Source organism: Stenella coeruleoalba (genome assembly GCF_951394435.1).
Source record: "Stenella coeruleoalba genome assembly, chromosome: 9".
Lineage (NCBI taxonomy): Eukaryota > Metazoa > Chordata > Mammalia > Artiodactyla > Delphinidae > Stenella > Stenella coeruleoalba.
In genome coordinates, this window is record NC_137155.1 from 38,493,080 (window position 1) to 38,516,764 (window position 23,685).

The 23,685-nt window shown below is 37.7% G+C and overlaps 1 protein-coding gene across 23 annotated transcripts in view; it reads left to right on the forward strand.

The window, feature by feature from the left end:
* DGKB (diacylglycerol kinase beta) overlaps window positions 1-23,685 on the forward strand; it is a 909,303-nt gene that overhangs the window by 752,362 nt on the left and 133,256 nt on the right. The window contains exon 27 of one of the 23 annotated variants that reach the window (XM_079932542.1): window positions 21,677-22,240. The exons of the other annotated variants lie outside the window; for them this stretch is intronic. Within the exon in view, the coding sequence (XP_079788668.1) occupies window positions 21,677-21,792 (116 nt within the window). The 3' untranslated portion in view covers window positions 21,793-22,240. Of the gene's footprint in view, window positions 1-21,676; window positions 22,241-23,685 lie in introns of those variants that run through there. 23 annotated transcript variants of the gene reach the window in all.

Genomic DNA, 23,685 nt, shown 5'->3' on the forward strand with positions numbered 1-23,685 from the left:
AATACAAACACAGCGATGCTAAACTAAATAAGCAAGAGATCACTGAAGAAATCAAAGAGGAAATCAAAAAATACCTAGAAACAAATGACAGTGAAAACATGACGACCCAAAACCTATGAGATGCAGCAAAAGCAGTTCGAAGAGGGAAGTTTATAGCTATACAAGCCTACCTCAAGAAACATCTCAAATAAACAACCTAACCTTACACCTAAAGCAACTAGAGAAAGAGGAAAAAAAAACCCAAAGTTAGCAAAAGGAAAGTAATCATAAAGATCAGATCAGAAATAAATGAAAAAGAAATGAAGGAAACAATAGCAAAGATCAGTCAAACTAAAAGCTGGTTCTTTGAGAAGGTAAACAAAATTGATAAACCATTACCCAGACTCATCAAGAAAAAAAGGGAGAAGACTCAAGTCAACAGAATTAGAAATGAAAAAGAAGTAACAACTGACACGGCAGAAATACAGAGGATCATGAGAGATTACTACAGGCAACTCTATGCCAATAAAATGGATAACCTGGAAGAAATGGACAAATTCTTAGAAAAGTACAACCTTCAAAGACTGAACCAGGAAGAAATAGAAAATATAAACAGACCAATCACAAGCACTGAAATTGAAACTGTGATTAAAAATCTTCCAACAAACAGAAGCCCAGGACCAGATGGCTTCACAGGCGATTTCTATCAAACATTTAGAGAAGAGCTAACACCTATCCTTCTCAAACTCTTCCAAAATATAGCAGAGGGAGGAATGCTCCCAAACTCATTCTTCAAGGCCAATGTCACCCTGATACCAAAACCAGACAAAGATGTCACAATGAAAGAAAACTACAGGCCAGTATCACTGATGAACATAGATGCAAAAATCCTCAACAAAATACTAGCAAACAGAATTCAGCAGCACATTAAAAGGATCATACACCATGATCAAGTGGGGTTTATCCTGGGAATGCAAGGATTCTTCAATACATGCAAATCAGTCAATGTGAAACACCATAGTAATAAACTGAAGATAAAAACCATATGATCATCTCAATAGATGCAGAAAAAGCTTTTGACAAATTCAACACCAATTTATGATAAAAACCCTCCACAAAGTAGGCATAGAGGGAACTTACCTCAACATAAAAAAGGCCATATATGACAAACCCACAGCCAACATCGTTCTCAGTGGTGACAAACTGAAACCATTTCCACTAAGATCAAGAACAAGACAAGGTTGTCCACTGTCTCCACTATTATTCAACATAGTTGTGGAAGACTTAGCCACAGCAGTCAGAGAAGAAAAAGAAATAAAAGGAATCCAAATAAGGAAAGAAGAGGTAAAGCTGTCGCTGTTTGCAGATGACATGGTACTATACATAGAGAATCCTAAAGATGCTACCAGAAAACTGCTAGAGCTAATCAATGAATTTGGTAAATGAGCAGGATACAAAATTAATGCACAGAAATCTCTTCTATTCCTATACACTGATGATGAAAAATCTGAAAGTGAAATTAAGGAAAAATTCCCATTCACCACTGCAACAAAAAGAATAAAATACCTACGAATAAACCTAGCTAAAGAGACAAAAGACCTGTATGCACAAAACTATAAAACACTGATGTAGGAAATTAAAGATGATAGAAACAGATGGAGAGATACACCGTGTTCTTGGATTGGAAGAATCAACATTGTGAAAATGACTATACTACAAAAAGCAGTCTACCGATTCAGTGCAATCCCTATCAAACTATCAATGGCATTTTTCACAGAACTAGAGCAAAAAATGTCACAATTTATATGGAAACACAAAAGACCCGGAATAGCCAAAGCAATCTGTAGAAAGAAAAACGGAGCTGGAGGAATCAGGCTCCCTGACTTCAGACTATACTATATAGCTACAGTAATCAAGATAGTATGGTACTGGCACAAAAAAACAGAAATATAGATCAATGGAACAGGATAGAAAGCCCAGAGATAAACCCATGCACATATGGTCACCTTATTTTTGATAAAGGAGGCAAGAATATACAATGGATAATAGACAGTCTCTTCAATAAGTGGTGCTGGGAAAACTGGACAGCAACATGTAAAAGAATGAAATTAGAATACTCCCTATCACCATACACAAAAATAAACTCAAAATGGATTAAAGACGTAAATCGAAGGCCAGACACTATAAAACTCTTAGAGGAAAACATAGGCGGAACACTCTATGACATAAATCACAGGAAGATCCTTTTTGACCCACCTGCTAGAGAAATGGAAATAAAAACAAAATAAACAAATGGGACCTAATGAAACTTAAAAGCTTTTGCACAGCAAAGGAAACCATAAACAAGGTGAAAAGACAACCCCCCAGGATGGGAGAAAATATTTGCAAATGAAGCAACTGACAAAGGATTAATCTGCAAAATTTGCAAGGCACCTCATGCAGCTCAATATCAATAAAACAAACAACCCAATCCAAAAATGGGCAGAAGACCTAAATAGACATTTCTCCAAAGAAGATATACAGATTGCCAAGAAACTCATGAAGGGATGCTCAACATCACTAATCATTAGAGAATTGCTAATCAAAACTACAGTGAGGTCTCACCTCACACTTGTCAGAATGGCCATCATCAAAAACTCCACAAACAATATGGGGCTTCCCTGGTGGCGCAGTGATTGAGAGTCCGCCTGCCGATGCAGGGGACACGGGTTCGTGCCCCGGTCCGGGAAGATCCCACATGCCGCAAAGCGACTGGGCCCGTGAGCCATGGCTGCTGGGCCTGCGCGTCCAGAGCCTGTGCTCCGCAGCAGAAGAGGCCACAACAGTGAGAGGCCCACGTACCGCAAAAAAAAAAAAAAAAAAAAAATCTACAAACAGTAAATGCTGGCGAGGGTGTGGAGAAAAGGGAACCCTCTTGCACTCTTGGTGGGAATGTAAATTGGTACAGCCACTATGGAGAACAGTATGGAGGTTCCTTAAAAAACTAAAACTAGAACTACCATACAACCCAGCAATCCCACTACTGGGCATATACGCTGAGAAAACCATAATTCGAAAAGAGTCATGTACCACAATGTTCATTGCAGCTCTATTTCCAATAGTCAGGACATGGAAGCAACCTAAGTGTCCATTGACAGGTGAATGGATAAAGAAGATGTGGCACATATATACAATGGAATATTACTCAGCCATAAAAAGAAATGAAATTGTGTTATTTGTAGTGAGGTGGATGGACCTAGAGTCTGTCATACAGAGTGAAGTAAGTCAGAAAGAGAAAAACAAACACCATATGCTAACACATATATATGAATTTAAAAAACTGGTTCTGAAGAACCTAGGAGCAGGACAGGAATTAAGATGCAAACATAGGGAATGGACTTGAGGCCACAGGGAGGGGGAATGGTAAGCTGGGACGGAGTGAGAGAGTTGCATGTACGTATATACACTACCAAACGTAAAATACATAGCTAGTGGGAAGCAGCCACATAGCACAGGGAGATCAGCTCGGTGCTTTGTGACCACCTAGAGGGGTGGGATAGGGAGGGTGGGAGACGCAAGAGGAAAGAGATATTGGGGACATATGTATATGTATAACTGATTCACTTTGTTATAAAGCAGAAACTAACAAACAAAAAAAAATTTGTCTTTGGCACTGAGTTTGTGCTAATTTGTTTCAGCAATAGAACGCTAATAAAGAAGGGAGAGTCAGAAAAACAGACTGTACAAAGTCAGAGAGGAAAGTTGTAAAAGATTCAGCAAGAACAGCATATAAGGACTTTGAAAGTTATTCAGAGTGAAGTAGGAAACCATGGAGGGTTTTAAACTAGAGGGTTTTAGAAAGTAAACTCAGTCTGCTCTGTGGAGGATGGATTATAGGCAAGCCAGAAGGATATCACCTAGAAAAACAGGCAAATAGAAAAGAGAAGGAAGCCCAGGAAGAGATGAGGAGTAGACAAAGAAAAAAGTACTAGAGGGCTTCCCTGGTGGCGCAGTGGTTGAGAGTCCGCTTGCCGATGCAGGGGACACGGGTTCGTGCCCCGGTCCGGGAAGATCCCACATGCCGCGGAGCAGCTGGGCCTGTGAGCCATGGCCGCTGAGCCTGCGCGTCCGGAGCCTGCGCATCCGGAGCCTGTGCTCCGCAACGGGAGACGCCACAACAGTGAGAGGCCCGCGTACCACAAAAAAAAAAAAAAAAAAGTACTAGAAAGACAACCCATTTGTTACCATTACCTATTTTGAATGGTTACAGGTCAGGTGATTCATATGTTTTCTTTTTTATTTTTTTCTTTCTGTTTTATAAGTTTCTTTATTGAGCATATTTTACATAAGTACTCTTTAAAAAATAGCAATATATGGCATAGGACTTGGAGAATAAATCAGCCACAGGTATGTGATATTAGTTCCTATCCTGTGAAGAGAAAAGAAGATGACATTGGGTAATGCACAATGGAATGAAATACAGAAACCATGGGAAGATTTCATGGTTTTCCCTGTTTGCCTTCATCTTGGCAGGTACAAATAGAAGTTGGGCACTGAGATATTTTTATCATGCACCTGCAGACTCAGATAAACTGTTTTTCTTGACATGATTTCTCAGGAGTTTTTATATTTTTATGTGAGCAAATTTATAAAAGAAGCTTTATTTCCAGACTATTCAGTGATTTGCTGTTTCTAAGCTTAATGTCTGTACTAAACTAATAATGTGCATATTCAACAAATAACAATATCTCTAATTTAAATATAAAGAAAATTATTTTTTAAACACATATATTTGAAGGGACATGTCAGTAGATGTCTACTGAACTTTTTTCTTTTTTTCGTTTATCCTCTCATCCAAAGAATGATTTACATGAGGCTTCCCTGGCAGTGTCGTGGTTAAGACTCCGTGCTCCCAATGCAGGGGGCACGGGTTCGATCCCTGGTCAGGGAACTAAGATTCCACTTGGCACACAGCGCTGCCAAAAAATAAAATTAAAATAAATTTTTTAAAAATTACCAATACATTCTAATTCAAAAAAAAAAAAAAAAACCAATGATTTACACACAGTCATTTGAGCTTTCTCAGTCTTTGATTCGGCCATCCAGAAAGCCCAGAACACTAGTTCACTAATTTTTGATCTGGCGTTTTGCATCATGCAGAGATGGCCCAAAATGAAACCAGCAGTGGCCAAAGCTCTGCATACTTATCTTATACGTTCTTTAATGAAGTAAGAGCCACTGTCAAGACCAGCACCTCTGAGAAACCTGATTTCAAAACCAGAAACCTCTCATCTCATCATCTGAAATCAGATAGAAGGTATGCAGAGGCTCTCTCCAAGTGCAGATAGGTTAAATAGTTTTCTTAGGATGGCAGTACAATTCATCCATAGGTAAGACCACCCAGGATCTGAATTGAATGAGCCATTTAATAAAATGTACTTTCACCTGCTGGTTTAAGTATTGATACTCCCAGAGAAAGAATGGTATAGATCTGTCCAAAAACTGGTTCCCTGATTAGGAGTTCCAAAACACTGCTGAAATATACCTTTTATTTTGGGACAATTTATTAAAAAAAAAAAAAAACACAGGTTTGAATTGTAGTCAATCCAAGATATGAATATGAGCAAATAGAGTTCAGCTGACAGAGAATGGGAATTTTGCTGCGACACTTTTGCGGTACGCGGGCCTGTCACTGTTGTGGCCTCTCCCGTTGTGGAGCACAGGCTCCAGACGCGCAGGCTCAGCGGCCATGGCTCACGGGCCCAGCCGCTCCCCGGCATGTGGACACGAACCCGTGTCCCCTGCGTCGGCAGGTGGACTCTCAACCACTGCGCCACCAGGGAAGCCCTTGCTGCGACACTTTTCACAGCTTGAATACACTTAAAATACTGTGAGAAAGACAGGCTTACCCTGTTTTGCATTCTTAGTCAGTGCTGACAGTGTCGTGCCATTTTGCAAGGGAAGATCCAGCAGAAGAAAGAGAAGGCAACATAAGTGAATCATGTCATATCCACTATAGATGAAAATGCAGTGAAAGAGAGAACTTCTCATAGAGAAGGACTTTTGAACTTTAACATTATAATTAATATCTTCCCAAAAGACATTCACAATTACTTTTTAAAACCAAAAATATTAGACCAAAGTGACCTTTCACAAACAGAATGAATAAGTTGTCATAATTTCTACTGTTTCCACTGCATTGATAAACATAACATTCAAATCTCAAAAGTGAGCATTTGTCCCTCAGAGATTGTGCCTGTTTTGTGAAGAAATTGAAAATAAGGTAAATAGTAGATGTTACTAGCAATTTCCAGAAGGTACTCTATCTGAAACTCCTGAGATTAGCTCTCAGCTCTCTGTGCCAATGTTTGCTTTGTTGTCTAAAATGACATTATGGTCTGCTGCTTACAGAAGCAAAACATTTAGTGCAACAAAATATTTGTTGCCTACTTATAGGGTTTGTGATTTTTTTACTAGCAATGGCAGAATTTTCTGCTTACATTGAATAATTTACCTGGATGTATTCCTGCCATTTACTATTTACTATTTAGAAATCTATAAAAATTTCTGAGAATGAAATTTTAAAATTGGGACTTTTATCTGGGTCACATAAAAGGAATTACACTGAAAATTTTTTTCATCAAAACAAAAATGGTAGGGGCTTCCCTGGTGGTCCGGTGAGTAAGACTCCACACTCCCAATGCAGGGGGCCTGGGTTCGATCCCTGGTCGGGGAACTAGATCCTGCATGCATGCTGCAACTAAGAGTCCGCATGCCACAACTAAGAAGTCCGCATGCTGCAACTAAAGGTCTCACGTGCCACAACTAAGACCTGGCATAGCCTAAATAAGTAAATAAATAAATGTTTTTTTAAAAAAACTGGTAGAGAGAAACAGTTTCAAGCTTCCATTAGGTCTAGGTCTTCAAGTACCGAAAACTATAGATTCCTATAAGACTGGTTGGAGAATTTACTCTAAGGAGGATTTAAGATTCCTGAACCCAAAAAAATTGGGATTACCAAGGAAAGAGCCAAAGTCTGAGAAGACATTTTAGGACCCATTTCACTTCAAGCTCGTGTCTACTTGAGACATAAATGAAATTTTTTCATGTACCTGGGCCAATAATAAAGAAATTCCTTGAATTAATGTTTCATCTCTCTGTTCTTAACAATGAACAGCATTTGCCTACTTTTAGATAGTGTGATATTTTGGCACTTCCTCCCTAATATTTTAGGGTGGGGGGCACAATGGGTCCGTTATTTGTGATCATTTTCCTTGACCACAGAATTACAGTCCATCCAAGTGTCTAACTAACATTCCCTGATTTAGTCCACCGTGGCAGGCAATCTCACTCCTGGAAATTATGTTGCCTGATGCCATCTGTGGTAAACTGTATTATTGTTCACAGACTTTCCCCTGATAGAAGAAAGTGTTACATTTGCTCATATAACTTCTTGACTTCCGGTGTGACATGAGACTCTCATTGCCGAATAGCGTATGAGCAGAAGTAGTGGGTGTGTCCTCTGGGCAGAACCTTTAAGAACCAGTGTATAGTTAGCATGTCCTTTCTTCCCCGCCGTTGCAACGGCTAGCAGTGTTCCAGGTAGATTGAAGGAAATATGCAGCCAACTTACAAATTCATCTTGGATGTGTAGCACGAATAAAAAATAAAACCTCGGGCTTCCCTGGTGGCGCAGTGGTTGGGAGTCCGTCTGCCGATGCAGGGGACACGGGTTCGTGCCCCGGTCCGGGAGGATCCCACATGCCGCGGAGCGGCTGGGCCCGTGAGCCATGGCCGCTGGGCCTGCGTGTCCGGAGCCTGTGTTCCACAACGGGAGAGGCCATACCAGTGAGAGGCCCACGTATCGCAAAAAAAAATAGATAAATAAATAATTAAATAAAACCTTTTGGTTGTAAGTCACCAAGACCTTAGGTTCTTTGTGCAACAGGATAACCTAGCCTTTCTTGACTGGTACAGCATTCATCTCTCAGAGTTTGTAGGTTTTCCAGGGCCAAAAGTAAAGTCCAAGAAGTCATTCTTATACAAGATGTTCAAATTGTAGACGATGAAATAATTAACTTTCAGTCTCTGGAATTCAATTTCGTATCTTTCACAAAGAGAGTTAAGAGAGGTAATGCTCACTCTTTCATTTTCCAAATCGCTTTCTTGGAATGCAGTGCCTTGAAAATCTGAGGTTGCTTGGAATAAGGAATACAGCTTTTCACCCAGTGCCTGTGTTGGGCTTTTGGGTCAAGGCAGAGTCTCCCTTTCCTTCACTGTGTCTGTGAGCATCCTTACATACATGTGGTTCCATGTTGGTTGTAATGTATGCCAGATTTATAAAAGTGCTACATACACTTTGGATTGGGCTATAGCATTTGATTTTGTACATTTTTGAAATGTCAATTAATGAGTTTGTAGTTCAGGTTGACCACCCTAGAGTAACAAACATAAAGGACAGAAAAATACTGCTGGGTTTTCCTTGATAATAATCATACAGATTTGCAAAGTCCCACTTATATATTATCAAGGCATTTGCTTAGAAGGGTCTAAAGATATGTGTCTCTAACCACACTACTCCTACAGAATTGCTTTAGTTAGAGAGTTATTTTTTGGAATTTTTCTTATTTATTTTTCTTTTATTTTTAAAGTATAGTGATAAATAAAGAAAGGGATATTTTTAAAAACTAGACCTAAGACAGTGTTTTTTAATGGTATTATCCTTTTTTTGTTATGGCATGTTACCATGACTTAGAACAAAATATTTACTGATTAAATGTGTGTTATTAGCCCGTATGTACAATATTCAAAATAGAATGTGTAAATGGCCAGAAGTGTTTAATTTTTAAACAGGATTTTAGTATGGTATGTAATATAAATGCATACTTATGCAAATATATTAGTTTTGTTCAGAAATTGCCTGTTATAAAATGCATTCAAATATATTTGCCTTAGTTTTTAAGTATATTTTACACTTGTTGATAAATCTTCACCACATTTTTTCAGTTAGAGCCAAAGATCATTGTATTTGTCCCATTAATATTCCTCTTTCCCCACTCTGAAAAAAAACCTAAAAATTAGGTGGTTTGTTCAAGTAGGCGTCTCTGTTGCAACATTTCAAAATAATTTCTAAGACATCTACAGTAAATATTGAGTTTAATATTAAATCGATCAGTTGCCTCCAAATCTATAGACATTCTTAAGACTGATTCTATAATAAACTATGTGTCTTGGGAAATTAGGAGAAATAGTGTTCTTCGATTCTGAAGAACTATGCCAAAGAACAGCATGCTACAAACAGTACTCCAAAACTCTGTCGTCGTCACATCTTTCTGTATCACTGTATGTTCTAAGGGCTAAGTGTTGGCTGAGACCCAGACCGTGTGGATGCTATCGCAAGCCTTGCACTCAGGAGCAGCAGTGCATATGGGTGTGGGCTGTTCTTTCTGGTAGCAGAACCAGCCTGACCCACCGCAACACATCAAGGAACCTCCTGTTTGGATGCGTCTGTCTGTGGGGAGGTTTCCAGCTGGTCTATTTGCTATACATTCAGATGCTTTCATGTAAACAGTGAAAACATTGAGGGACTTGCCCATGGAGACTGACTAACAAGCAAAGGCTGACTTTGGCTGCTCTACAAGGATAAAATAATGAAGGTAAAGAGAGTAGAAAGAGGGTGTAAAGAAGGTGGACGGTTAAGAGGGAAACACAGAAAAGCAGGATAAAAGTTGCAAGGAAGAAAATAGGATAGGGTAATGGTTAAAAGTGCAAGGGGCACTTTATTATTCCTGGGAAAATATATAGTTGGTCAGAAGTAAATAATAGCAATTGCCAATTAGGCCTAACTACTAAAATATATTCTTACAATCAATTCCTGAGTGAGTTCTTTTCAAATTAGGAATTTGAACTTAGTATATTCATTCAATGTATGAAATATACCAGAAATATGGCACTAAAAGATACTGTAAAAATAAATGTATTATAATCTTTCTCTCCCAGGCCAAAGCCATCTAGGACTATAACAGTAAAAACTCAAATAGAGGCCTCACTTACAGAATGTCAAGAATTCTAACACCTTCAAATTCTTCCCAGCCAGTTCAGCAAGTTCAAGGTGTGATTTCTCATATACCTGCAAACATGATCTTCCTGGCTCGGACATAGTATTTGCCATTTTCTCCATTTCTGATCCTGATAACATTAGAATCATAAGAATCTTAAGAAAATTTGCAAAGAAACCCTCTGTCATTCCTGAAGTGTCACAGCCTCAGCTGCCTCTGCCATTTCCTACCCATTATATATTCCAGTGTACCCCAAAAGAACCAAGGTGCAAATGAGGCAAGGCCATGGGATCGAATTGTGTTTAAAATTCTCACCTTTCAGATATACTTCACAGTAGCTTCTGTGAGGCCAGGATGCCCTTCTATTAAATTAAAATTATTAAAATGCCTTAGATCTAAAAAAGCATGTTAATGAAATCTGATATAACCATTTGGCACCAAGTTCTAGAAGGTCCTATGTCAGCACCATGTCAATTTTCAGTTAAAATGTACCCTGGGCATCTACTTTATGCCATAAATATATTTTAATAGAATTTCAGTGGTGTTTAATATTCTATCATGTAGATGTACTGTAATTTAACTCATGTTTTATCATGTCTTTATAAACTAAAAAATGCTTTTTGGAAAAAAGTGGATTGTCAAGAAATCCTTACCTATTGAAAGAAATTTGAGGGGAGGAGATAGGTTATAAAAATATATGTAGTTCTACAATTCAACAAGAATGATAAACAGGTTTACTTGCCTTTATTATAGGGAATAGGGAGCTGTGTGGTATCATTGATGAAAAAAATTTCTGTCACTAAATAGCCTATAGTTCTTAGTGGAGGCAGATGTAACTGTGTTAAGAAACAATCAAGCTTCAACTACTACATCACAGTAAAACATGAACTTAACACATCCTGAATTTTAAGTATTAAAAAAAAGAACAAAATATTTTCTGTATACTAATAGGTCTAGTACCATAGTATAGAATTCTGGCTAGCAACTAAAATTATGAATGAGATCTCAGAACTTCTTGCATTTATATTCATAAAGAATAAAGAAATTTATCTTTATGAATGAAGAATTAGAAAAGTACTCACTTTAAAAGACATGATTGGGACTTCCCTGGTGGCACAGTGGTTAAGAATCCGCCTGCCAGTGCAGGGGACGCGGGTTCGATCCCTGGTCTGGGAAGATCCCACATGCCGTGGAGCAACTAAGCTCGTGTCCCACAACTACTGAAGCCCGCGTGCCTAGAGCCCAGAGCCCGTGCTCCGCAACAGAAGAAACCACCAAAATGAGAAGACCGCACACCACAACGAAGAGTAGCCCCCGCTCGCCACAACTAGAGAAAGCCCACGCACAGCAACAAAGACCCAATGCAGCCCAAAATAAATAAATTTATTTAAAAAAAATTTTTTTATAAAAAGACATGATTAAATGACAGTTTAGTTTGTTACTTACAATTGACATTGTCCTAAAATTTGATTAGCTTCATCATCATTATGAACTAGCTTTGGAGATGTGTTTTCAAACTTCTGGAATTCTTCTAATCTTTACTGGCAGGACATCATTGACGTTGTGGATTTGGTAATGTCTCTTAAGAATTGCTAGTTGATTTTGTTAAGAAACTCTGTTTTTTTCTTAGTTGTTTCTTATCTTCTGTCAGATGTCCGAGGCAGAGAAAGTATGGCTGTTCCAGAGGCAGAGACCCTGTATGAATTGAAACTATTAAAATTTACACACATGGAGTTCATTTGACTCATTCTGTACATGCTGCAATTAAGTGCTTGCTAAATGTTGCTTTCCTCTCTCTGAATGAAAAGCAATTAAAGGGGGAAAATGTGGAAAGATTTAAGCGTAAGCCTGGTTTAGCTGAAGAAATAGGCTCATGCTGAATTATAACCAAGTACCTTGTGTTCTGTCGCTGGGAAAAGAAAGCTTATGATTAAATATTAGTTGACCAAGTTTTCATACGAAGACTTTTTATTGATTAACAACTCTGTCGGGGTGTGCGGTAGGAATTGGGGCTACAAAGATATATGAGCTGTGGTGTCTGCCTCAAGATTCAAGAAGATATGCACCTTTAAAAACAGAATAAAACAAAGCAAAACTATGGAAGTTAAGTATATTCAAAGCAATGGAAATGTAAAAAGTGTTAATTACTTCTGCCCAAAGGTGGTAGAGGGAAGTTTCAGAGGCAGTGATGCTTAATCTCAATTTTAAACAAAGAAGAGAAATTTATCTAAGGCAATGGAGAAGGCCATTCAAAGTAGAAGAATCTGCATTTGTAACACACACACAGGCAGGAACAGCACAGCGTGAGAAACTGGAAGTCTGACGTTAATGAGAAAAAGTATCAAGTGATAAAAAAATGTAAAGTCAGGTAGGCAGGAGTCAGTTCATAAAGGGTCTTTTTTGCGCTACCAACAAATCTGAATTGGGGTGACTAGAAATCACTGAAGATCTTTTATAGATTAGAGGAGGTATGCATCTTAGTAAAAAAAAAAAACTTTGGCCAGGTATAAGAAGGTAGGATTAGTTATTACAAGAGAAAAGGTAAGGTAAAATTTGGAGGCTATTGCCAAAAACAGAACAGATCATTGCATATTACCTGCAAGGAACCATCTGGAAACAGTGCCAAAATCCAAAGGAAGAAAGTGAAGCATGGGACTGTCAGATTTCGGGGGGAGCTATTCTGGAGCAAGCGGGCAGTCAGTGACCACACAGGCAGGTACCTCTTCAAATCCTGGACTGTTCCTGCACCCAAGCAGGCAAGTACATTGCTCAAGCCCTTGGAAGGGGACATAGATGCTCAAATCCAGGACAGTCTTCCACAATACGATGAAATATAAATATGCTTCCAATAATTTAAATCCCTCTAAAAATCATTCTGCAAGTAAAATTTTAAAATAATTAACTCCATATATTATCATATTGCTTATCTGTGGGTGCAAAAAGAAATTACTAATATGCAGATATATCTTTATACAAATGTACACACACTCTCCCCAGCATGAGCAAAGGAAGGAAGGAGGGAGGGAGGGAGGGAGGGAGGGAGGAAGGAAGGAAGGAAGGAAGGAAGGAAGGAAGGAAGGAAGGAAGGAAAGGAAGGTAGGACCACTTACTAGTAACAACTGAGTAATATCATGTCTGTACAATTTTAGAACATGCCTTTTCAGAACAAGAGAAATGAATTTTACCATGAAAATTTATACACAGCATTTGTACGTAGAGTTGTCAGTCAATTAAAATCTGTTCTCTATGCCTTATTACATGAAGACCCACCATTATAATATGATTCTATGCTAACCAGAATGGTAAGATCCTAATCAACCCCAAACCCAGCACTCTAGCCTTGCTGTTTATAAGCACAACGTGATAAACCAGAGAGCTCACAGTGCTTGATAGAAACATATTGGCTACGAGTATCAAGCAGTCAACCTGAATCCATAAACTACACATGCACATCAGTTTCATGGTCTTACTCTATTACTGAATCTCATCTGAAACGAGATTGCCAAAACATCATCACATCTCCTATTGAGGAAAATTGTGATCCTTGTTATGAATTTAGACTAATAGGGGGACAAACATATTGGCTTGCATTATCTTCATCTCCTGGTTCTGCTATACCAAATATCCTGTTATCAGAAACATCCATTCATTCATCTATTCTATCTGCCCCCAAAAATAGGCTCCCAATCTCAATACTACCATCTACAAACTATATTCATCTTTCCCTTTTAGATATTTTATTATTCACAAGGAATTTGTAGTTGGAATCTTTCATGTAAGAATGCTAGGGCAGCAGCCATTTGTAGAAGATAAAAATTGTTAAGCGTCAATATTGTGCACTATGAACATCTCATGGTCCTTACGTCACTTATTTTGTTACATGGAGACACTAGGGTCAGAGAAAAAAACGTTTTCAGTCGTGGATAACATCTTGTTTAAACAACAAAAGTAGAGTGAAAATGGGCATAGTGAAGGAGGTCCTAACAATGTGGCAGATAAAGAAACTACTGTACAATGTAATCTTCAACCTACTATGTGCATGGCTTCTTCAAAGACATAAATCTCAACAAAAAATGATTGGAAAATATGTTTTTCTGATCTAAATCTTTAAAAGTTCTTTCATAGTTTATGGTCATGTATATAGATTTAGAAAACACATTCCTTTTTTATCATATGAGATTTTTCTTCCAACTAATAATTTTGCATATATTATTATTTTGTATATGGCAGTAATAATGCCTGGCATTTGTATAGAATTTTTTATAATTAAAGAACTTTAGTACTGAGAATCTGTGAACAGATTGGGATATTAAAAGGTTACTTTCACATATATCTTTTATATGTGCCAACCTGATTTGGATATTAAAAGGTTACTTTCACATATATCTTTTATATTTCTTTAAATTGACAGACCATTAATTCATCTAATTCTCCAAATAAATACACTATCATCATATGTTGTTTGTGAAAGATATATAAAGGACATAATTAGCAAGCGTTATTTGCCTTTTAGTCTCATTGCTGCCTTTCAAATCATATTAAATTAAACCACATCTTCACGTATAGTACTGTATGCTTGTTTACTTGTTTCAAATCGAAGTGTCAAGGAAAGTAGAGGCCAAAAGACATGTAACAGTAACGCTAACACACTGAAGGGGTATGGTTGTATGCATGATCTTTCAATAACCAAAACAGGCAAGAACACCAAAATGTCTCTTCTGCTTTCTTTATCTTCATTAGCAAAATGTTAAGGTTTTGTTCTAAATAAGAAACATAGTATTCTTAGATTTTTGGCAAATGATAGTTTGCCTATATCCTCACCCCCTCAGCACCAGCGTACATAACAAAAGGAAACCAATTTATTGGAATTTGTTTTCGTTTTTCCTTATAAATCCCAACTAAAAGCTTTTGTGTTTGAGGCATTTAAACAGAGAATACCTTTTTTGTAGTGCTCTCTTTCAAAGTACTCAGGCCATGTGCTCTACCATTATTTTAGAATGGTAATGCTTTCCCTTTAAATGGTGCTTCCCTTGCCCCTCAAAGGCACCATTGTCTGCCTGGGATCCTTAGTTCGGTTGCTTTTAGCCCCTGATAAATTAGCGATGGAACAGAATAGGAGGCATTGTGGCTTCAGTGCCCTGTTACTAAATTGTGGTGTGGTGCTAAAATGTACACACCCCAGCCTCTGTAATGACAGGTAACTGTTTGACTAATTGCATCAGATTCAATAGAATCACAGAGGTACACGGACCTTCAAATTCTTTGGTCTAGTCATTTCATGTTTTTAAGGAAGACTGAGCCTTGGAAATTCAAAGACTTGTACAAGAACATAAAAACAGCAAGCAGCATAGCTTGGACCACGGCATGTTCTGTTTCTCATATTATTTTCCCTTTGAATGGAAGTTCTGATATCTATTATAGTATTAAGAAAATGAATTTAAACTTGACCATAGACTTTTTTAAAAAAAAGTTCTGAGAGGCTTATAAAATATTTTTCAAAGTTCAAGGCAGCTTTTAAAAAATTTTTGGTCAGTCATCAATTCCTAAATTATTGTTTCCTCATAAGAGAGCCTGTGTTGCCATAGGAATCTGTTCTTTTCAAAACTTGTCCCTACAGTCCTTTCCCTTCAAGCTTGTACCCATTTTATGTCAGTTGAAATATTTTCTCTAAAGTAGTTAAGGAAGATATTACTATCTATGATTTATCTACTTCTACTCTGAACCCGAATAGCTATATATTTAAACTCTCTCTCTTTTAAAAAATCGCTTTCTACCTCATATTTTATTTATTTGTTTACATGCTACATCCCTCCTATTAATCACTTTTGAAGGTAACGACTTCTTAAGCATCTTTCAAGACTCCACAAGTTTTAGTCATAGCTTCACAGAAATAAGCCTTCAATATGTCTATTTAGTTAAAAAAATTAGTTTCTCTTTGACAGATAAAACATGGATAAAAATATTTCCTTAAGGTCATATAGGAAATTAGTAGAAGAGATAGGACTAAAATATTGTATCCATTTATTCACCTATTTATTTAGCATTGTACTACTTGGGCAAGGCCTCAGAATGAATGCCTTTATTACCAAAAAACCCCTGCTGAGAGGAGCAAATTTTCCAGGTCTCTTCCTAAAGAGGCAGCATTTTGCAACCCCTGTGCCCACGTGTGCCCCAGTCAGAGCTGACTGCTCGAAAGGATGGGTGGGGTCCTGACCCAAATTACACAACACAGAAGCTAGGCTGAGGAGTGCCTTAACAGCTGAAATGCATGGTTTACAGAGGGGTGAGAGCAGCCAGGACACCAAAGGCCAGCTGAAGTTGGGAGGGAATAGAAACTATGATTAAGCGGAAGAGCCTAGTTAGGAGGGAGAAAGAGATGAAAATGTAGCGTATGTGCAGTAAAAAGTGAAAATGCCATGAGAGACAGAGTGTGCAGCCTGTGAGAGAGAAACAGAGTAGCCCGATGCTGGAGCTGCATCACTTTTGACGGCTCTACTTTTCTGTTTCCTCTCTTATCCACGTACATCTTGAAAATTAAACCCCTTTCCCATGAGGTAAGTTGATAGATATCCTTCTCTCATAACAGCAACAATAAAAGCCTTATAATAAACTTAGTTAAAGGCGTAGGATTCCTTGACCCCTGATTAGAAAAGTCAGTATATTTCCATCTTTCCACAGTGCCTACCCATTAATTCTCTATCTTATGGAACGTTACAGAATTTTTAATACAGATAATTAAATATTTGCGACCTATCTTAAGAAGTGTCGTAAAACCTTCTCTATGTAGCTAATTCTAAGATGTATTTTAGATTCAAATCACATCCCGATATTTCTCAGGAGTAAAACCAAATTTCCCTAACAAGTAAAACAAAGAAGAAAAATGGATTGCATCTAAACAAAAAGTTTCTAAATCTATGAACTACAATTCAGTGCTGGTTGTCCTCCTCTGATCCAGCTAATACCTTGACCTGGATTGCTCCCACACTGCCAGAATGTGAAGTTGCACTTCGAGAGAATATGTTTGATTTTTGTGACGCTCAGTGGTGGAGCTGGAGAAATGGTGAATTCAGAGAAAGCCCCTGATCGTTCTCTCTCATCCCTCCCTCTGCCGTGTCATGAGGCTGCTGAAGTAGCCCTATGGAGAGATCTACCGGGCAAGGGACTACCAGTGAGGGACCGAGGCATCCAGCCAATGGCCATTTGAGTGAGCCATCACAGAAGCAGATCAGCCTGGTAAATCTTCAGATGCTTGATGACAGCTTGGCTGCAACCTCATGAGAAACTCTAAGCCAGAATCATACTGTTAAGCCACTCCCAAATTCCTAACCAACAGAAACTCTGAGTTTATGCATGCTTGCAGTTTTAAGCTGCTATAATAGATAACTAGTATGTTACCCTTACAGCCTATAGAGAGACCATCAAACTCAAAGATACTTTATGTTCTGATATTCAGATTGTTTTTCAATAACCCCTTCCCTGTTAGAAGTGATACATAAAGTAACTTATTTTCCAAATGTTCAGTGTGTGTTCTAAATATGTTATACTTTGTATACTTTGTGAATGTTACACTTTTAAATTGTTCAACCACTGGAAGATTTGCATGTTTTTCTTAAAGGAAAAGCAAAATTAACTTTCTCCAAAACTGATTAGTAATTCTAGGAATTCCCGAAGATTCTACATCCTCTAACATATTTATTTTATTTCTTAAATTGTGCTAGCTTCATTTTTAAATTTTAAAAGAAACCAAGTAGAAGAAGAATTTCTTACATGTTTCTACATTTTTATTCTGAGAATTCTTTGGGCACCTCTTCATTTTGAATTCTAAACCAGTAACCTTGCATATGCTTGAAGCATCTCTTCGTATTTATATACATATATATGAATACTAAAATGTACATGTTGTTTTTCATTCCATTGTTTTATTTATTTATTTATTGCTGTTGAAGATTAATTCCTCCCCAGAAGCAGCTGCCTGTGGGTGGTGGGTGAATTCATTGCTTAGTTCACAGAATCTTTACAAGATGACTTATAAAACACTTTATAATCTGGTGATATGAATGAAGTATTTGGAGTGTGTGTGTGTTTGTGTGTGTTATTTTAATGTTTAAGATAGACGTTTAAAACCTACAAGTCAGTTCTATTCAGTGGTTAGATCAACGGGCTAGAAACTAACAGACGTGACTTATCTCCAAAAGAAATAGAAAAAACGGGTAATACTTGGTTGGCAACCCCGATATTTTTCTTTAGCCCTGGAATTATGGACTTAATTATTTCAATATTTCTATATATTCTTGTAGTGAGGTATTTTCTGATATTTAGATGTTTGGCCTATTGTAACCTAGTTAGTAGAATAGTTCTGAAATAGTTTCATGAAAGAGAATCACAAAATGAAGTGTCAGCCCAGAGAATCACACCATTTACCCTATGTTCTGATTATTTGTTGTTCTATAACAAACACTCAAAGCTTAGTGGCTTAAAACAGCAACCATTTATTAAAACTCATGGTTTTGTGGGTCAGTAATTTGGTGGGTAATTCTTCTGCTCCCTGTGGCATGACCAGGCTCACTTTCTGGGCTTCAGTTGGGCACCTTAGCATAGAGGGCTGAAAGCCTGAGTAGATGTGGGTCCATCTATGGTCCATGTAGTTCCAAGAGACAGGAGGTGGAAGATGCCAGTTTTTCCTAAGAGCTGGCCCAGGAATTGGCACAGTGTCACTTCTGCTGTTGTCTTTTAGTTTAAACAGTCACAGAACCTTCTAAGACTTGATAAGAAAAACATCAAAGAATTGTGGCATCTTTAATCTGCCACACCCTGGAAGACACGCAGAGACATCTGCTTATGCACCAGTAAATCTCATATACAACAGATATCTCTAGAGGGAAACCAACTTGTTCATAATCTATATTTCAAGTGAAATTGGCTTTAAAATATAAGGTAATGTTCATATGACAAAGAAATTAAAACACAAAAACTTCAGTTATACTGAAGCACCTTAGCTTGCTTAAGTGCAGGTGTATTGTAATGCTGCTGGTGATCATTAATATCAAGGAAATTGATTAGACAATGATGATTTTAAATTATGAGTCTATATTAAAATGAACGGCATTGTCCATTTAGTTAAACCAATGTATATTTCTTTGTGTATTAAAAGGCAACTGAACCATTAAAATAATCAGAGGGTAAAAATATATAAAGATATAAATTGATACAGTGGAATGTTGTCATTTTATTTTGAACATGTTGGATAAATAATGGTGGATATATTTTGGTACATTGGTATTTAGAATCTCAATAGAAATACTTAAAAGGTCGAACACACAGAAACCTCTTTACCTGTAGCAGCAAAATGACATCATCTCTAGCCTTTATAGCTACAAACATTTTTCAAAGACAGCAATTTATGATTGCACTTCTAAGAACCAGTCGATATATTAGCTTTCTTTAAAATATACAGCTGCAGCAGTAAGCCCCATGTATTTTATTTGGCCTTGCTAATTTTCTCTGAGTTCTAGGAGCTATGGATTTTTGAGATATTTGGCTGAAACTCAAAGTGAAAAATCATTTTAAAAAATAGAAAAGCATTTCATTCTTTAAAAATGCTAAAAATATATGATGAAAAATGTCATAGTTTGGCTGTAATAGCAAAATTCTTAGAATCAATCAGTCAAAAATAACTGTGTTATTTAAGCGCAATTTGAAGGCATACAAACTAAAAACAGTATTTTTAAACCATCTATAAGAACTTGATGGCTTCTCTACACACTGATAGCTATTTGCTTTGTAAAAATAACAATTGAATGAGCACAGAGAATAGACCACCATAGAGAAGGTTGCCTTTTATGCAGCACTAACATGCACTCAGTAGTATTTACCTACTTAATCTTGGCCAAGGGCAAGAGGGTACTTCAACAACAACCCAAACTCCCCTATTTTAACCACCATTCTCACTATATAATCCCCTTGCAGTAAAAGCAAGAAGCACACTAAAACTCATATAAACACCACAAATTGGAAGACGTTTTATGTATGTTTACTTTGCCAGAAAGAAAATTATATTTAGGAAAAAGTACAAAAGTAGTTGGCTTGATCATTTATTCATTTTTACTTATTCATTTATTCAGAATATATTTATTTAAAGACCCTACTGTGTGCCAGATACTATTTTCAACCTTGGGGGTAGAGAGAAATAGACATAGCTCTTGTCTTCAATTTAGTGAGAATCTAAGGGGAAAGATACATATAAAACAGACAGTTTAAAAATGCAGTTACTGGGGCAAGGATGGGATATCATAGGATCCTAACTCAACTTTGGAAAAGTGGGTAGAGATTTCCCAAATGAAGTACCAGAAGGACATTTGGGAATTAGCTCAGTCAAGGAAAGGATTTGGAAGGCACAATATGAAAGGAATATGAATATCAGGGGGTTAGAAAAAGATGTGTTAGCTGGAGCAATGAACACAGTATGGGGTGGGTAGCAGAGAAGTATGGAAGTTTAAGGAGTAAGGTGAATAACATCTGAACTGAAACTACTGAGGAAAGAAGAAATGGGAGAATGCAAGACAAAGGGAAGCATTCCAAACATAGAGAAAAGTTCCTAAAGCCAAAAAGTGTGTACTTAGGACTAGGACCAGAGAAATAAGCACAATCACAAAGTACCAGGTATGAAAATGAAAAATTTTATCCAACTCCTAATGAAGTTACTTTGAAAGGTTTTAAATCTGACATCATCAGATTTGTTTTTAGAATAAGCTCTGGCTTGGGGGAAAAAAACGGACCAGAAACAGGAAGATGAAGTTGCTGTCGCATAATGGGAGCTGGGGATGGAAAGCTGAAAGAAGCAGCCTTCCAGCTCTCATAACGATCTTCTCAAAGTCCTTCCAGATTCTGCCCAGTCCCCATGACAAAGACAGTGCCACATTTTTTTTTTTTCCCCCGGTACGCCAGCCTCTCACTGTTGTGGCCTTTCCCGTTGCGGAACACAGGCTCCGGACGCGCAGGCTCAGCGGCCATAGCTCACGGGCCCAGCCGCTCTGCGGCACGTGGGATCTTCCCGGACCGGGACACGAACCCGTGTCCCCTGCATCGGCAGGCGGACTCTCAACCACTGCACCACCAGGGAAGCCCAATGCCACATATTTTTGATTTGTGTTTCAGCAAAACCCTACTTCTGGTAAAGTTTCAGCTTTATTACGTATTGCTGTATGGTAAACCAACCCAAATTTGAGTGGCTTAAAACAACAAGCATTTTTTTTCTCGTGATTCTGTGCGTTTACTGGACCCAGCTTGGCAGTTTTTCTGCCCCCGGTGATGTTGGCTGGGGCTATGATCATTTAGGTGCACAGATGGGCTGAAACGTCCGAGATGGCTCACTCACACCTGCACCTCTGCTGGGACACTTGGACAGCTTGGCCTCTCTTCCTTTCCATGTAGTCCTGAGACTCTCATTCTCCACATGACCTCTCTAAAAGTCAGTCCATACGAGTAGCCAGATTTCTAGTGTGGTGAGTCAGAGTTCCCAAAAGTGCAAAAACAGTAGCTACTTGGCCTTTTTAAGGGTTGGGCCCTGTTCTTTGATGATCTCTGCCACTCACAGGTATAGTTGAGCCTATACTCTGAGTGAGAACCTTAATTATGATCAGGACTTATAAACATCTTTTTAGGATTCCTGCCTGGGAAACAAAGCAACAGGAGCATCCCTAGATGTCCTACTGAGGTCCCGAGAAGCAGGTGTTTTCATTTGTCTTTGGGCTTTGTTAAGGTAAAAAGTCTGAACTGAGAATATTTGTTATGGCTATTTCAGAGAGATTTCTGTTAAAATATATGAATACTAAAAAGTTGGTCTTTTCATGGTTTCCTCCTTCACCTAGTTGTAGGATACGTCATTGCAAAATAAAGAACATGATAGTCCTAACAGTCCTGCCTGCTTTTGTATGCTTGCAAACTCACAGTTTACTCAGGTATGTAGAAGACATTTAGTTTATTTTACCAATAATTAATCAAGTCTAATTTACTGCCATCTGCTAAGTAGCAGGAAAGAAAACATATAGTCCTGTCTATTTTAAACTGTGCTTGTTATGCCACTTAATGAATCTCTTTACATAATGTTCAGTTATTCTAAGATAAAATGTTTAGCCCCTCAGAGTTCTTAGCCACCTGTCCCCTTCCTCAGATTTCCAGATCTCATCTGGATGTGTGAAGGGAGGGGTGCGGCCTAACTCACCTCATGATGGTAAGGGAAAGTTTGACTTGTTGGATAAAGTGTTTTCTAGCTCCCTTGGGTCTGAGGGCAGTAACCCTTGTCTAGTTCATTGCTGCTTGCCCAGTTGGTGTTCTGAGCTATAGTTTGATTCAGTTTAATGTGGTCTGACTAGTAAGAGCTGATTTGGCCAGAATTCTGAGTCCATCATCTCATATCCAGTCCCTGTCTGGATGTTTCACCTCTATCTGCTTGAACTATACTTTGCAATAGCCCTGTGGTAGGTTTCTGACCCTGAGCCCAGAAGGCTTCCCAGCCATTCCTCCAGGGACAGTGTATAAATCTGGGTTCCATCCATGCTGCAAGGTAAGAGAGATAGCTCTTTCCACTCAACACCATTGGATATTAAGTTTATTTTGTGAAGCTGAAAATTCCAATTCTGTGTTATCATCTGGGGAGCTGTTACTCTCCAGAGGGCTCCCTCTGCCCTCACTACACCTATCTTAACCTAAGGCCAGAGAAGATAAATCCCTGTTATTAATTGTTCACCACAAAACTCAGGATTTATTCAAAGTCTTCTGTAACATATTAAGCACAATTTCACTAAGCATAAACTTATTCTCACAGTTTGTTCTTAAGTTGTTTAATTAGGAAGCTTTACAGGGAAGAATTTATTTCTGCTTTGTGTTCTAAGGACATTTAATGCCAGTTGCTTTTCAGAAAAGAATATAGTAATATAAGCTTTTCAACTACATGTCTAGTTGAAAAAAATCAGACAGACAGTTAAAAAAGAATCCTGGTACTTAAAATTTAAAAGATACCACCAGATTATTGTATCCCTTTTTAAAACATCAAAAGTTATATTCTATGTTAGAATAAAATATAGTTTTATAAAATATGTTTTGGTTTCTTCTTACATCCATTTTAAGAAAGAGGACCTTGCTCAATCTTATTTTATATTTGATCATGTATATACTACATATTAAATTTATTATGGACTAGTAGAATCGAAATATAATGTCTATTTTAATTCCTAAATAACATATCAAGTCAATCATTGAAAAATCAAAAATTACCAACTCAACTCTAGGTGGTTTTGAGTAGATGTGTCCAAAACTTCCGTCTCTCATCCTTCACCATTGAGCATATAATATCTAAAGTTTACAAAGGGAGAATATTACATTGCTTCAAATAATTCATGCTAGCACTTAGTTATGTCTGCATAAAAATATGAAGGCGCTAGCTATACGTTTTGAAAACATTGCTTGAAAAGTAACAAATGCAGCCTAAGCACTAGTTGCTTTATTTCTATGATACCAAAACATTTATATTTGACTTTTTTTTACTGAAATGACAGGTTTTCGCCACTGTAAATAAATATTTGTCTAAATTATTTTGGCATCGAGCAACCCAACATGTTGAAGAAGAGAATGAAAACAATTCCTTGCATAATTTAAAGCAGTTAAAACATGG